The sequence below is a fragment of the Dreissena polymorpha genome, chromosome 3 (assembly GCF_020536995.1).
Source record: "Dreissena polymorpha isolate Duluth1 chromosome 3, UMN_Dpol_1.0, whole genome shotgun sequence".
Lineage (NCBI taxonomy): Eukaryota > Metazoa > Mollusca > Bivalvia > Myida > Dreissenidae > Dreissena > Dreissena polymorpha.
The window spans coordinates 101,580,176-101,596,251 of record NC_068357.1 but is presented as its reverse complement, the minus strand read 5'-3'; the positions used below and the strand labels follow the sequence as shown (position 1 = coordinate 101,596,251).

General features: G+C 36.2%; 1 protein-coding gene across 5 annotated transcripts in view; it reads left to right on the top strand.

Moving 5' to 3' along the window:
* LOC127870794 (uncharacterized) overlaps nucleotides 1-16,076 on the top strand; it is an 87,176-nt gene that overhangs the window by 20,243 nt on the left and 50,857 nt on the right. Inside the window, exon 1 of one of the 5 annotated variants that reach the window (XM_052413285.1) lies at nucleotides 15,304-15,416. The exons of 3 other annotated variants lie outside the window; for them this stretch is intronic. Coding sequence is in view for 1 of the 2 variants with exons in the window: in XM_052413279.1 (XP_052269239.1) it covers nucleotides 15,362-15,416 (55 nt within the window). In the remaining variant the exon portion in view is untranslated. Of the gene's footprint in view, nucleotides 1-15,303; nucleotides 15,417-16,076 lie in introns of those variants that run through there. One more of the 5 variants, XM_052413279.1, reaches the window with a different exon arrangement.

The window sequence follows — 16,076 nt, the reverse complement described above, 5'->3', positions numbered from 1 at the left end:
GCACCGAGGCTCTGCAGCACGGCTCCGACATACGGGAGAAATGCTCGTCTAAATGCGGACAAATCTCCTAGTCGAAGGGCTAAGTCTCAAAGGATCGCAGTGTGGTAGCTGCTCTGCCTACGTACGACACCCTGACCAAGAGCTAGGTGGTCTGCGGATGATTTCATACCGCTGCTTTCGCATCGGAAAGATCTTGCTTACGGTCCGAGGCGCTCGTAGTCGAACGGCCCGCAGAGCGGTCCCTTGCTGTTGCTAAACCGACCCGTACCAGTGTGCGGGCGTATCTTTGCCTCCCGGAGGCTGCGGTGCACAAGGTATTGTCTCGCCCATGTTCTGGGCGGGATTCTGTATTAGAGGCGCTTAGCTATAATCCCCCAGATGGTTGCGTCGCACCATTGTCCTATTGGTATGACCGTCACAGGCACGTAAACCAAATGTCTGAACATGCGGTTCCTCTCGTACTGAGCAGGATTACCATTGCGACGACTCTGTTTCAACAGTAGGGTAAAACTAACCTGTCTCACGACGTTCTAAACCCAGATTGCGTTCCCTGTTAGTTGGTGAACAATCCAACGCTTTCCGAATTCTGCTTCGCAATGATAGGAAGAGCCGACATCGAAAGATCAAAAAGCAACGTCACTAAGAGAATTACGTTATTCGCAACAATTTTTTCACGTGTTTGCTCAATTTAATCCTTTATGGCATATTTGTGAGTTGAACCCGCACGTTCAAAATAATCGTATTATTTTAAGCCCAATACAAAATAAAACGCCAGTCACACCAGTCACCCACGCTTTTTATTTCAGTTTTATATCAGCAGAAGATTGTTCTAACAAACTAAATCAAAGCGCTGAAGGCACTGAAGGCCTGGGGCTAGATTGAGTGTGCTTGGGAAAAGTATCGTCCGAATTTCTCCCTTTGTCCGAATGTATACGGATTTACCCTAGCGGTTGATTGCAGACCCCTGCGAAATGTTTAAAAATGCTTCATGAACTATTCGCATTGTCTTCGTGAACCATTCATGATGGTACTTCATGAAGACTTCATGAGTAACATGTAAAGACAAAATGAGACTTATAATTATTGTTGAAACTTCATGAAAATTTACTTCTTGAAGTTTTCATGAAGTGAAACCTCTACATTTAGCCTTGTCAACAGACAAAAAGTCTAATCACTAAAAAAACTCAAACATTGAATACACATTTTCAGGAGAACTACATGTAACAGTCTTGCTGGCCACATTTTCAAGAGAACTATAACTACATGTAACAGTCCTGCTGGCCACATTTTCACGAGAATATCAGTCTTGCTGGATACGTTTTCAGGAGAACTAATAGTCTTGCTGGCCACAATTTCACGAGAACTAGTAGCCTTGCTGGTCATATTTTCACGAGAACTAGTAATCTTGCTGCGCACATTTTCATGAGAACTAGTTGTCTTGCTGGACACATTTTCATCAATCATGTCAGCAGGATATTCACTGATGCTGCTTGTGTCCTCCTCTTGAGAATCTCGGTGTACGGAAGAAACCCCCTTCGGAAGAAACCCCCTTCCCGAAAAACGGCATAGCGGAACAAACCCCCTTTCATATTTTACATACGCGGAATAAACCCCCTCGCTAGTTTTGCATATGCGGAATTAACCCCCTTCCATAGCGGAATTAACCCCCTTCCATAGCGGAACAAACCCCCTTCCATAAAGAAAGAATATGCACGTTTTTGTAAAATATTTTGTAAATACGCTAGCTATTCTTACGACACAGGAACAGTAACTCCGATCCTAATAAAAAGACGAATGCTTCGGTTATTGTAGGAAAATATGTACGTTATATCGTCGTCACGATCGGCGCGGGGCGCTTATTTGTCGTTGCTGCATTTTATTAAATTCGTCTTAGTTTAAAAAAAATGCTTGCCTATTTTGGGTTATTGTAACATATTTTTTATCTATATAGTACAATTTAACACATATAAAACTCTTATAATCTCAGTTTAACGAATGCAAGTAAAATTCACACGACCATCTAAACATTGTCAAGTTGTTAACAAACTGCCGGTACACTTCTTTAATCAGCACAAAGCAGTTTGGAAATAAATTTAATTGAACAGACGAATTAACAACTTGTGAACAAACGACCGGTACACTCCTTTAATCAGTTTTCACACCTTCTTTTAAAGTGATATTATGCGCGTTTTTCACTGTCGAATTGAGATTCACAGCTTGAATATTTAATGTGTATCATTAACAACTTAAGAACAAAAGGCCGGTACACTTCTTTCATCCGATTTTCGCACATTCATTCAAAGTGATTTTATGCGCTTTTTTCAGTGTTGAATTGAGTTGAAGCTGAAAAGAAAATAATTAACATGTCAATATACTGTCCCGTAATGTCCCGAAATTATCCGTATAACAAAATTGTGTCTGTGTGTCGTATTAATGAATCTGCACTTAAAGTAAATTAAGATTCACGTCGTACATCGAGTCATTTCGTCAATTGTCAGAACGAAAGTACGGTTTATATTCCAATGCATTATTTTCTCTTTCCTGGATATTGTTTTGATATGTTGATGCTGCATTTACAAGTATTAGTATATACCGGTATGAAGTGAAAATACCAAAAAAGTAAACAACGGTTGCGATACACACTCATAAAGTTTCAAACATAGCATATGCTGCTAGATGCGCATAACACTTTGATAATGGATTTTGGATACCACTTCGGAAGGGGGTTTATTCCGCCTGTCTAAAAACTTGAAGGGGGTTTGTTCCGCTATGACGTTTTTAGGGAAGGGGGTTTCTTCCGCTATGGAAAAAGGGTTTGTTCCGTGTATGCAAAATATGAAAGGGGGTTCGTTCCGCTATGCCGTTTTTACGGAAGGGGGTTTCTTCCGAAGGGGGTTTATTCCGGTAATCGAGAATCTCAAACACCAGAAGATATGCAAACGATTGACACCAAAACAGAAATTGGTAATTTAAGGGTAAATTCGCCCCATATTGGGAAAATAATATTAGCAAAAATTAGTGACTCTTAGTATATTGTTATAAAATAAAATGATAAGAATAAAAACCAATCATTTTATTGTTTTTTTTCAACCTCTTAGTCCTTTTTGTACACTAAAAATCTCATTTTTTCTCAACTTTTAAAATTAAAACTATCACTTTGAAATGTTTTTACTGGCTTTGGGAAAAAAGATATGTTTTGCTATTGGGAATATGACCGAATAACAGCTATAAAAACAGCTGAAAAAGCCCTGGTCACTTCCTTTGCATGAAATAATAAACTCAAAAAGGTTTAGAATCTATTATAGCCATGTATGGGGTACGTGGTTTATGAATCATGGACTCTTGTTATGAAGGCATTCTTCAAACATGTTATTAAATTGCTTATTCTGCATTCCACTAAAATGTTAAATATTGCTGTTATGGTAAGCTTGTCGCTTTAATATCTATAATTAAAATCAAAATAAGTTTGTTTGCCTGTTGTTTTTTGTTTGTTTATTTAATCCAGGGACCTATACAAACAAAGATATGCGCGAGGTTCAACCTCGCGATACCCCGATACAGCACGCGAAATAAACCGGTGCGCGAGATTTGATAATCTCGATTGATTGGTCCCTGTGTAGCGATAATGCGGCTACACGATATCGATTGCGAGGGATTTCGCTTATTGAGCGGGTTACGTTTTTTCGGATTCAAATTATATTATGTTAAATAAACAAGTACCTATTCGTTCAATTGTTGCGTTTTTGATCTCAAAATCAATCATTAATTAGTCTAATTATTACTCAGTATGTCGAACGGGGACCCAATTATCGGACCCTTTGATGAATATTAATTGCCGGTTGTTTCGCCAGGGTTAAATTGCCGTTGTTTATCGCACGTATGTGCAAGTACAAAAGACCGGTCTTTTAATACAATTAAAATGTTACCATGTTTTGTTTGAAATAGCAACATAATCAAGACATGTTGCGATACAATCAAGACATTTCTACGTGACACTATGCGGCTCCGCGATCACATTGTTATTGATAGGGCCCATAGACTCGGAATTTTCAAACGGAACCAACAGCGACGCATAATAGTCCGATTTCGTTATTATACTGACACTGAACAGATTCTTTCCAATGCAACACAACTGAAAAACACTCATTTTAGTGTCAACCGTGATTATCCACAAGAAATATCAAATGCGCGCAAATCCCTGTGGCCCAAATATAAAACACTAAAAAGCCAGAACCCAGAAAGTAAAGTCCGAATCGTCTTTCCAGCCAAACTCATGATTGGGAACAGAGTTATCCGTGATTATTTCCCAAATTGGAACACTGTTATGGAAGGAAGCCGTCTAAATACTACAACTATACGCCAAAATCCACCCACACAAAATTTCAACAATACAACCGGATCAGTACCACGAGTTCCACGTGCAAATATGAGTGACGCGACACAAATGGGCTGCACAGGGGGTGCTCCGAATCACGACAATGAACAAACGTGCCGACTTTTCCTCGTCAGCGTCACAGAGCAAAACTATTCCGGTGGTCCAATAAGCAGTGACCACTCGCGATTTCCAGCTACGGTGATGTCCCCAAGACCTCCCATTGAGCCAGTTCGACGGAGCAGCCCGAGCCCTCGCCGCCAACGCAGAGGACGATCACACAGTCGATCGCGTGTCCCAATAGGCCGACGGGCTAACGCACCATCTCCACAGGATCGGACCCGCATTAAGGCAACTAATCAATCACCTGCACAGGCGCTTAGTCAGTTCACCAGGCCATGGGACGAGCGCGATCCAACCACGGCCGGAAATGACCGCACACGTGTAGCGAATTCAAACATACAATTCTTTTAGGAGACATGAATGCCAGAACAGCCACCCTCCCCGATTTTACATGTATTGATGATTTCTGTGCAGATATACAGGGTATCGATCCCGACACCCTAAGTACACTTAACAAGTCCCACATCTTAACCAAATGTAATGTACCCCTGTCCAGAAAATCGGTGGATAAAAAAACCAATAGTAACGGATTAGCACTGGTCGATATTTGTCGTAATAACAATCTGTTTCTCCTAAACGGTCGTATGGGCACGGATAAAGACACTGGTCAATTTACTTACCGGAATAGCTCAGTTATCGACTATGCCATTGCCACTGCTGAATGTTTTGTGTTTTTAACCGAGTTCGGGATAATCGAGACGGATTCTCTGTTTTCCGATGGTCATGCTATAATTAAATTTACCGTATCGAGCAATATTAAAGTAACACCGCCACACAAGCAGAAATTGCATAAAGATAACACAAGCGCAAAATGGAAACAAAAATTAGCGAGCAGTTTTATTAATAATATTAACGAAGAGAATATTTACCACATTAAATATCTGTGCGATGTTTGCCCTTGTGCACCATCATCGATTGATGAAATAACTAAAACTATTACCGTAATGTTCCAAAATGCCGCTGCCGAAACTTTCCCCAAACAATGTTCATACAATCATGCATTTAAAAGGCCATGGTTTGGTATTAAATGTAAACAAGCACAAACTTGCTATTATGAAGCCAAAAACATATATAAATGTGAGCGATCGTTATCAAATAAGACTTTGTAACAAAATGCTAGTACGAATTACAAGAGAACTATGAATTTTTTAATAACCAATATAAATTTAAAAATGCACAAACATTACGTACAATGCAGTCGAAGAGCCCCAAAGAATATTGGAAATATATACATAGAATTGGCGCTATAAAATCTAAGAAATCACCGAGTTTGGATTCGCTCTATAATCATTTTAAAAACATAAATTGCAATGATAGCACCGAAAACAATGAGTTTAACTTAGATACAAGTGAACCGGTACCGTACGACACGCTGGAATTAAACAGGCCTATCACCGAGACTGAAATTGAAGCGAATATTCAACGCCTTAAAAATTCAAAAGCAGCTGGGCCTAGTGATAACATACTAAATGAATATATAAAAAATACTAAACACATGTTTCTTGCTATTTATGTAAAGTTGTTCAACATGATACTTGATACTGGTCATATGCCTAATAGCTGGCTTGAAGGCACAATTTATGCTATCTACAAAAATAAAGGTGACCGCAGCGACCCTAATAACATTATTAAGTTGTTTTGGAAAACTCTTCACGTCAATTTTAAATGAGAGACTTAACAAATTTTTGGAATCGAATGAAATTTTAAACGAAAATCAGGCAGGTTTTAGATAAAAATCACTCTTGTTTGGACCACATATTTGTTCTTCAATCTTTATTTGAAACCCTGCGCAAAAATAAAAAGATGTTGTTCTGTGCCTTTATAGATTTCTCTCAGGCTTTCGACAAAGTGTGGAGAAATGGACTCTCGTTAAAGCTGCTATCAAGCTCCGTTACAGGAAAAATATTTAATGTTATTTATAACATGTACCAAATCATCAAATCTTGCGTCTCCCTAGACCATAACTCGTCTCCGTTCTTCCCATGCAAAAACGGCGTTCGGCAAGGTGAAAATCTTTCACCGATCCTTTTTTCTATATTTTTAAATGACCTTGAGAGCCATATTATTATACGCGAAGGTAAAGGTGTTGAAATACCTGATCCATCTAGTGCTTATCTCTGGCTGAAGCTACTTGTTTTGTTATACGCCGACGACACTATAATTCTGTCAGACGATGAAAAAGATTTTCAAAGGAGTTTAAATGCATTTGATCAATACTGCACGCAATGGAAACTCAATGCAAACACTAATAAAACAATAATAAAAATAATCATATTTGGGGCGAGAAACATCGCGCCCTATAAATTTTACATTGGCAGAAATGAAATCGAAATTGTTAAGCAATACAAATACCTTGGTGTCATATTTTCGGCTAACGGTTCATTTCTAAGCGCACGCCAACAAAATATCGAACAAGCTAAAACAGCAATGCATTTACTTTATATCCTAGCAAATAATTCAGATCTGCCACTAGATTCAACATTAAAACTTTTTGATCATACTGTTGTACCAATACTGACATATGGCTGTGAAATATGGGGTTACGAAAATTTAGACATTATAGAACGAGTACATAGAGAATTCCTAAGAAAAATTACTATGTCACGTAAAAGTACTCCGTCATATATGCTATACGGTGAACTTGGTAGATATCCGCTATCTGTCACTATTTACAGCAAAATGATAGGCTTTTGGAGTAGAACTCTTTTAGGAAATGACAATAAATATTCTAAAAACATGTATATTAACCTTATCAACAACAACTCGCGTAACTTTAAATGGAAATATAAAATTAAACAAATATTGGATACGACAGGCAAATCGATCGTGTGGCATGAACAAAACACGCCCAGTATGAAATCACTATCATTACAAGTTAAACGTGTACTCATTGATCAATACATTCAGCAGTGGCATGCAGACTTGAACCAATCAAACAAAGGTAAATTTTATAATTCATTTAAAAACAATTTTGAATTTGAGAATTACCTTAAGCTTCTTCCCAAATCTAAGTATCTACCCATATTGAAGCTTCGCACCGCTAATCATCATTTCCCAATCGAAACTGGCAGATGGAACGGCACACCCGAAATAAATAGAATGTGCACTTTATGTAATGAAGGCTATATCGGCAATGAAGAACATTACATTTTAAACTGCACCCACTTTACTACCGCTAGAATCGATATAAATATGTTCTCAAGACCTGTTCCTACTGTTAATAAACTCAAATATATAATGAACACAGAAAATGTTGATTACCTACATAGATTTAGTAAATTCGCTAACACCGTTTTAAGAAATATCAAATAATTCGCCCTTTGTCCTAGTTGTGTGTGTGTCAAAATATATATAAAATTGACGTGTAAATTGTATTGTGAATTGTATTGTGAATTGTATTGTAAATTTTATAGATGTTTGTAATACATCCCATAATTTATACGAGTAAGAAAATACAACGCTATTTTGTTCCTTGCATTATCCAACTAACCATTGTTTTTCTGTTTGTTTTTTGTTGTTGTAATTTTCTGTCTATTTGTTTTTTGTCTCATGTACCTGTATTTTGACGGTACGCCGTTAACCGCGAAGCACATGTGCATTGAAATATTGTATTACTTCACATATATTGTTCCTCTTACTGCATACTTGTATGCCTGAGATGTAAATAAAGTTGTGTTCTGTTCTGTTCTGTTCTGTTCTGTTCTGTTCTGTTCTGTTCTGTTAAGTGCAAACAACTCAAAATGTATAACTGTTCTTTTAACCTCCGACGCAGCAAAGTTTCGCATACCATTTTAATATTCACCAACAGAGTCGCTCAGAACCTGTGCAGCCAGACTGACCTTCATGTAGTTGAAGGAAAGCAGATTCATTCGATTGCGAGCGATTTCGCTCATTTATGGTGATAGTTGTTTCGCATTATTCGACTTTCGTTGTTTAATAAACAAATACATATTCGTTCAATTTTGCCTTGTATGTCTTGTACATAAATAATTAGTAATATAAACACGCAGTATGCTACACGGAACACAATTACCAGATGCGTTGGCGAGTAACAATACCATTTGTTTCACAGGGTTTCAATTGCCATTGTTTATAATTCGCCCGTATGTGCATGCATATGTGCATGCAGCAAAGTCCGGTCTTTTAATTAATTAAAACTGTAACTCTGCTGTGTGAAAAATATCAACATTGTCAACGCCTGTCAAATGCTTACAATGTAAAATGTATAATTTTTCTTTATCATCCGAGACAATGAAGGTTCGCATGCCATTATATTATTCTGTTGGACTCCTTTTGAACATGATATCCATAGTAGTACTGAAAGTCTTTTCGTGATTTCGTGTTCAAGTATTGAACAAAAATCAGCATGAGCATTCAGTTAAAGAAAATATTTTAAAAACTCAATAGCATGTAAAAAAAATCACATGTTTGTAAAAGATTTTGCAAAAGTAACCATTTGCAATGTGAAATAGAACAACATAAATTTGATAATAATACTAACAATTTTCTATTTATTATTTCAACAACAAAAGATTGAGATTCCTCCTGACATGGTGATGCAGAAGATTTATTCGAAGCCTACAGCAATACAAAAAGCTTACTAAAATTAAATACCAAATTATCTTGTTTAAACAAGTTTGAAAATTTCATATTTATATTAAGTTTTGGGAACACATTTTTGATTAATATGATCAAAGATCTAACAGTCACTTTTGATTTAAGCAGAGATATTTACTGCTGGAATGTGTTCTTTTAGGAAAAAATGCAACAGTTTAATTTAATCAATTAAATATTTAATACTAATTCATACTGAAATTTCTTTTGCCTTCGGAAGGTTTGTGAAGTTTGTTGTCGCCACTGCTTTATATAGTAGACATGAATATAGTAACATTATCTTAGTGCTGGGATGGTCAAGGTACGTTTCAGGAAAAGAAAGGAATCCAATTTCCGTGTTGAATCAGACAGAATCCTTGGCATAGCTGTGAACACCCATGTATGTCAGCACTATTTAAAGTCCGCAAAAGCAGTATACCGTAATTACTCTATGTTTTCGGACACTCTAAGTTTTCGGACACCCCTTTTTTAGCAAAAATAATTATTTTTCGTGACTCTAAATTTTCGGACACACGAGTTTTCGTCCATAATTAATGTTTCTAAGTTTTCGGACAGTATATTTTACAGCGTTATTTTACCAAATTTCGGTCCTGTTTTCGTTATCTAATGACACTTCGATCATGGGGTTTTACAACCAGATTAACATCATAAAACATGGTAGGTGCATGCCTGAGGGCAACGGACCATTACATTTGCGTTATTGGGTAAATAACTTTGTGACCCGGTACTAAACAATGGTTTCGCCCGATAGCATAAGCGTTATGACAATTACCAGGGATAGTGCCTATTAACAGTTCGATTATCTACCGCAATGGTACTACCCCTTCTCAGTAAAATAAATGTGACAAATACTAAACGCTTCAAAGTGTGATGCACCCTATTGCAAGTTTTACGAACAATGGAAGGTGTTAGACAACAACTATCGGAAATGAACAAACAAAGAATTCACAGTTTGCTTTTTTTATTGCATTAATTACATGTTCATACTAGCGAGTATCGGTTCATCACATGCTCATCTTTGAACTCGTTGGTCAAAGTACAACCTTGTAGTAACTTTCTGTCAAATAAATTAAGCATTTAAAATTATTTAAAATGCCGTGCAAACATATATAACTGTAATTTATACTATACGGCATGGTATTTTACAAGCGCGTGCTATTACCGGTAGTCGTTGATACAATTGACGCTATTTTCGGACACTTCAATTTTTGACTCTAAGTTTTCGGACACCTGTATTTTGTGAATATTTTTCATATCTTAGTTTTCGGACACGAATTATTTTTATTATTTTTAAGTGTCCGAAAACATAGAGTAATTACGGTATTTACAAATTCAACATTTTTTTATTTCCGGATAATAACTCAAGAACGCTTATGCCTAGGATCATGAAACTTCATAGGTAGATTGATCATGACTCGCAGATGACCCCTATTGATTTTGAGGTCACTAGGTCAAAGGTCAAGGTCATGGTGACCCGAAATAGTAAAATGGTTTCCGGATGATAACTCAAGAACGCTTATGCCTAGGATCATGAAACATCATAGGTGCATTGATCATGACTCGCAGATGACCCCGTTCGATTTTGAGGTCACTAGGTCAAAGATCAAGTTCACGGTGACCCGAAATAGTAAAATGTTTTCCGGATGATAACTGAAGAATGCTTACTCCTAGGATCATGAAACTCGATAGGATGATTGATCATGACTCGCAGATGACCCCTACTGATTCTCAGGTCACTAGGTCAAAGGTCAATTTCATGGTGACCCGAAATAGTAAAATCGTGTCCGGATGATAAATCAAGAACGCTTATGGCTAGGATCATGATACTTCATAGGTACATTGATCATGACTGGCAAATGACCCCTATTGATTTTCAGGTCACTAGGTCAACGGTCAAGGTCACAGTGACATAAAACATATTCACACAATGGCTGTCACTACAACGGAGAGCCCATATGGGGGGCATGCATGTTTTACAAACAACCCTTGTTATGACTTGTTTTATAATTTGCTAATAATTTAAGAACTTATACATTTAAAAGTGGTTTACCTTCTTTTTTTCAGTGTGATTTTTTCTGTGTGATTATACATTTCTGGAAGTTTGTACCGCCGGCGTAACATTTTTAAACAATTATCTGTCATTGTGTTTATGATCCTCTGAGAGTTTGTACCGCCAGCGCAACATTTTCAAAGAATTATCTGTTGTGATTATGAACCTTTGGGAGTATGTACCGCCAGCGTAACATTTTCATCTAAATTTTTGTGTGTTCTGTATTTATATTACTTGTATTACAATTTACTATTAAATTAAGAACTTATATTTTAAAGTGATTTACCTTCTTATTTTTTCAGTGTGATTTTTACTATGTGATTATGCATTGCTGGAATTTGGTACCTTAGGGAGTTTGTACCGCCGGCGTAACATTTTCAAGAATTATCTGTTGTGATTATGATCCTCTGGGAGTTTGTACCGCCAGCGTAACATTTTCAAAAATTATCTGTTGTGATTATGAACCTAAGAACTTAAACATTTTAAAGTGGTTTACCTTCCTTTTTTCTGTGTGATTATGCATTTCTGGAAGTTTGTACCGCCGACGTAACATTTTTAAACAATTATCTGTCATTGTGATCCTCTGAGAGTTTGTACCGCCAAAAACATTTAGAATTATCTGTTGTGATTATGAACCTTTGGGAGGTTGTACCGCCAGCGTAACATTTTCAGTTAAATTTAAGGGTTACACATCATTTTGTGTGTTCTGTATTTATATTACTTGTATAAAATTAAATTAAGAACTTAAACATTTAAAAGTGGTTTACCTTCTTTTTTTTTCAGTGTGATTTTCACTATGCATTGCTGGTTTGTACCGCTGGCGTAACATTTTCAAGAATTAATCTGTTGTGATTATGATCCTCTGAGAGTTTGTACCGCCAGCGTAACATTTTCAAAGAATTACTTGCTGGAAGTTGGTACCGCCGGCGTAACATTTTCAAACAATTATCTGTCTATGTGATTATGAACCTAGGGAGTTTGTACTGCCAGCGTAAGTTTTTATTATGAACCTTTGGGAGGTTGTACCGCCAGCATAACATTTAGTTTCAGTTCAATTTTCCTGTCTGAATGTAAGATGGGTTGTACTGCCAGCGTAACATTTTTTGTACTGTCTTATAAAAAGTGAGAAAAATGTGGGGGTTTTTTAAAGAAATTTCCTTTAAAATGACCATTTTAAAAGGGATTCTGTGGAAACTCCCTTTTGAAAATATAATCAATTCACAATGTTATTCAACAATTAAAAGTTCTTAATGTGGAAATGACCTGGGTTTGTACGCCCAAGTTTCGCTTGCGTCATGACATTTTCCTTTGCGGGGTCAAACTTTCCGTCTAAAGAGCAAGAGACCCTCTTTTGCTTCTTTTCAGCGCACTGAAAATATAAAACAATATGAATTTAAACCAACATGATTAATAAAGGGCTAGTATTGACCGAGCCTTTCCAAAAATGCTGCGACATATGTTGATCAAATTAATAGTGGTTATACAATAAAAAAATGAATAAAATTGTATTGTTTTTGAGCTTATACAAAGTTATGATTTTGCAAATAATGCGAATGAAATTTGCACCACACAATAGATTGAAATGCAACGTTTGTAAAGATACCATCATGATTATTATAGGGCTAGTATTGACTGAGCCTTTCTTAAAATGCTGCGACATATTTGATTAAATTGATAGTGATTACAAAATAAAAAAATGACTAAATTTGTATAATCTTTGAGCTAATACAAAATTATGATTTTGCAAATAATGCAAATTTAATTTTGCACCAAACAATGCATTGAAATGTAACGTTTGTAAAGATACAAACATGATAACTATAGGGCTAGTATTGACTGAGCCATTCGAAAAGAGCCACGACATATGTTGATCAAACTGATAGTGGGGAAAAATAAAAATAAATCCCTCAAATTGTATTGTCTTTGTTTTCATTCAAAATCATGAATTTGCAAATAATACAAATAAAAATTGCAACACACAATGCATTGAAATGTAACGTTTGTAAAGATACCTACAAGATTAATATAGAGATAGTATTGACTGAGCCTTTCAAAAAAAGCTGCGACATATGTTGATAACACTGATAGTAATTACAAAATCAAAAAATGACTAAAATTCTATAATCTTTGAGCTATTTTAAAATAATTAATTTGCAAATAATGCAAATTAAATTTGCACCACACAATGCATTGAAATGTAACGTTTGTAAAGATACATACATGATAACTATAGGGCTGCCTAGTATTGACTGAGCCTTTCGAAAAGAGCCACAACATATGTTGATCAAACTGATAGTGGTAAAAAATAAACAAAAAGGATTACACTCGTCACCTTCCGCCGAGTTAACATATAATCTGCAACCCATCTCCACTTCCGGGGACCAATCATACCTTGAGATCTATGTCTACTTCCGGGGACCATAGCTCACTCTTACTGCTCACTTCCGGGAGCGATAACATACCTTTTCTCAGAGACCGTACGTCCGTACCTTTACTCGGTTCGTCAAGTGCATTAAACAAATTGATGTTTAAATTTGCTCTTTGATTTCCATGAAAATCGTAAACTTGACTATCATTTTGCCTATCAACATAAAAGCAACTTTCTATAAAACCTCCATAACCTGTGGTACTTGCATCAGCAAATATATTAAACAAACACACTTGATTGTGTTTGAAATATTTTCCACTGCTATTTATTTTCCTAGCAATTTCTTTCCAGAACGTAAGTTCGGAAATAGCTTGCTCTGTCACAATAACGGGAGCTCTCCAACTAGCCGTGGCATTTATGCAATTGTATAAATGTCTTGTTAGCAACCTAACTTTGTTTCCGATAATACTCTGAAGGGAAATGATCTGCCCTACAATGCTAGCTACGAATATTACAGGCAATATTTTTTCGCTCGTTTGATGAATTTGATAGATCATCAAAATAATACTTTTCTCTAGTCTAGTCACTCTGTTTTCAGTAATGAACAACCGATTTGCTTGCATATCAAGCACATGCCCTAACCATTCTACTCTCTGAGAAGGAATCCAATTACATTTATCTTCGGCCAATAAAAATCCAAACTCTACCAGGTTATTTCTTGTAAATTCACTAGTACATAATGCTCTATCATATTCTACATTTCCACCAATAGCATCATCCAAAAACATAACTATTTTCAGTCCTTTTGATCTAAGGAATGCTACTACAACTCTAAGAAGTTTAGTAAAAATATGACCGGCTGTTATTATGCTGAATGGAAGCGAATTAAACATATAATAGCACTGTTCATTATTTTAAGTAAAGTAAGTAGGATATACATTTTCGTAAAATACTGACCTTCTGCGACTTTGTGTCGCGTTTCTACGAAATTTCGATTTTCCAACAAATGTTCTATTTCATCTAGGCCAAAATTTACTTGCGCGTTGTGCTTAAATTGTTCTTCATTTGATTTTCTTTTAAACGATGGTACGCCAGATACTAAGCTCGAAATTTGATTTAATTGAGTAACGTTAGTTTTTGAACTTATCTTTTCAACAGTGCGTTCCATGTCATGAAGCAGCGAATTCTTGTGCTCTGCTAAAGAAGCTTTCAACTTTTCCTCAACGATATCGCTAATAATATTGATGTGCTCCTCCATTTTCGGTTCACGATGTTGCCACGTAGACGCCTTCGCTAGAACTGAAATCGAACGCTATTTATTTCTATAAAAAGCCATGCACAAACTAACTTGCAAAACCAGTTTGTTTTCTCATGTCCGTCAGGACAAAAGTACCCCTCTATACGATATAACGCGGAGTACTAATAATTCTATGTTGGCGTTGATTTAATAGCTGAATGAAGCAAGCAATGCATGTCGAACCTTTTCAGTTCACATATATATAGCGTTTTCACCACCACATGGTATTAAGGTCCAGTGAAAATGTGAAACATATGGAATATTAATATAAATACCCTGTTACATAGAGATCGCTATGCCTGAATAGATTGTTTCAAACCCGCAATCGCTGGTATATTAGAATAACGTTTCAAGACATCGTTATCGTTCATATAATTTGAGTGCATGTGTGTACTGAATACTCTTGCGGCTGTGATATAATGTAACCTCTCAGCACCTAAATACATGTTATGTTTGCAAATTCGACACAACTTGCAATGGTTTCGAATCTTGCTTAATAGAGTTGTTGTGGATATCCTTACATGAGCTGTATGTTAAATGTTCGGAATGGGATGTGTTGAAAGTCAGGAGAAGAAACAACACAGGTTTAAACGTACGTATCCGTTTTCCAATAATATGCAAATCTCGATATTCAGACTCGTTTTGTAAGTAATATATTTCTGTGGAAATTCATTTAAACTGTTGTTCATATGTATTAAGGTTTAACAAAAATAAAGAAGTTACATTCCTAACTAATTTATAATGTGTGTTAAATAATGGACGTTTGTTGTTCTATTCACAACACTAGCCATATACTTGATGTTCGAAATTTATAAACTATATTTTGATGTGCAGACTTAAGCTTCTGGAGCGTTAATTATTTTTTTTATTATTATTATGATTATTATTATGTGCAAAGATGTCGAACACTGCCCTACCATCAAATAAAACAGCGTGGAGATTATTTCATTATAATGATTTCATATTATCCAAAATGCCGAGGTATGTTGTGTCCTGCCAACTCGCCTGAATTTATAAATAACCGACTAGGGTTATTAGTAAACAAGCATTGCTCGCGTAAACTAAACAGGCGGTTTTGTTGATTTAGCCAAATGTTATGGTTTGATGCATGAGCAGATTTTACGATAACGAAAATTATAATAAAGACCTTCATCCCTTTTGACCGTGTTTTTTTTCCATTTGAATAACGTTTTATTTCGCAAGAGTCATACACATTCCAGGATTGAATGCATTTATTCACCAAATTCTGTGA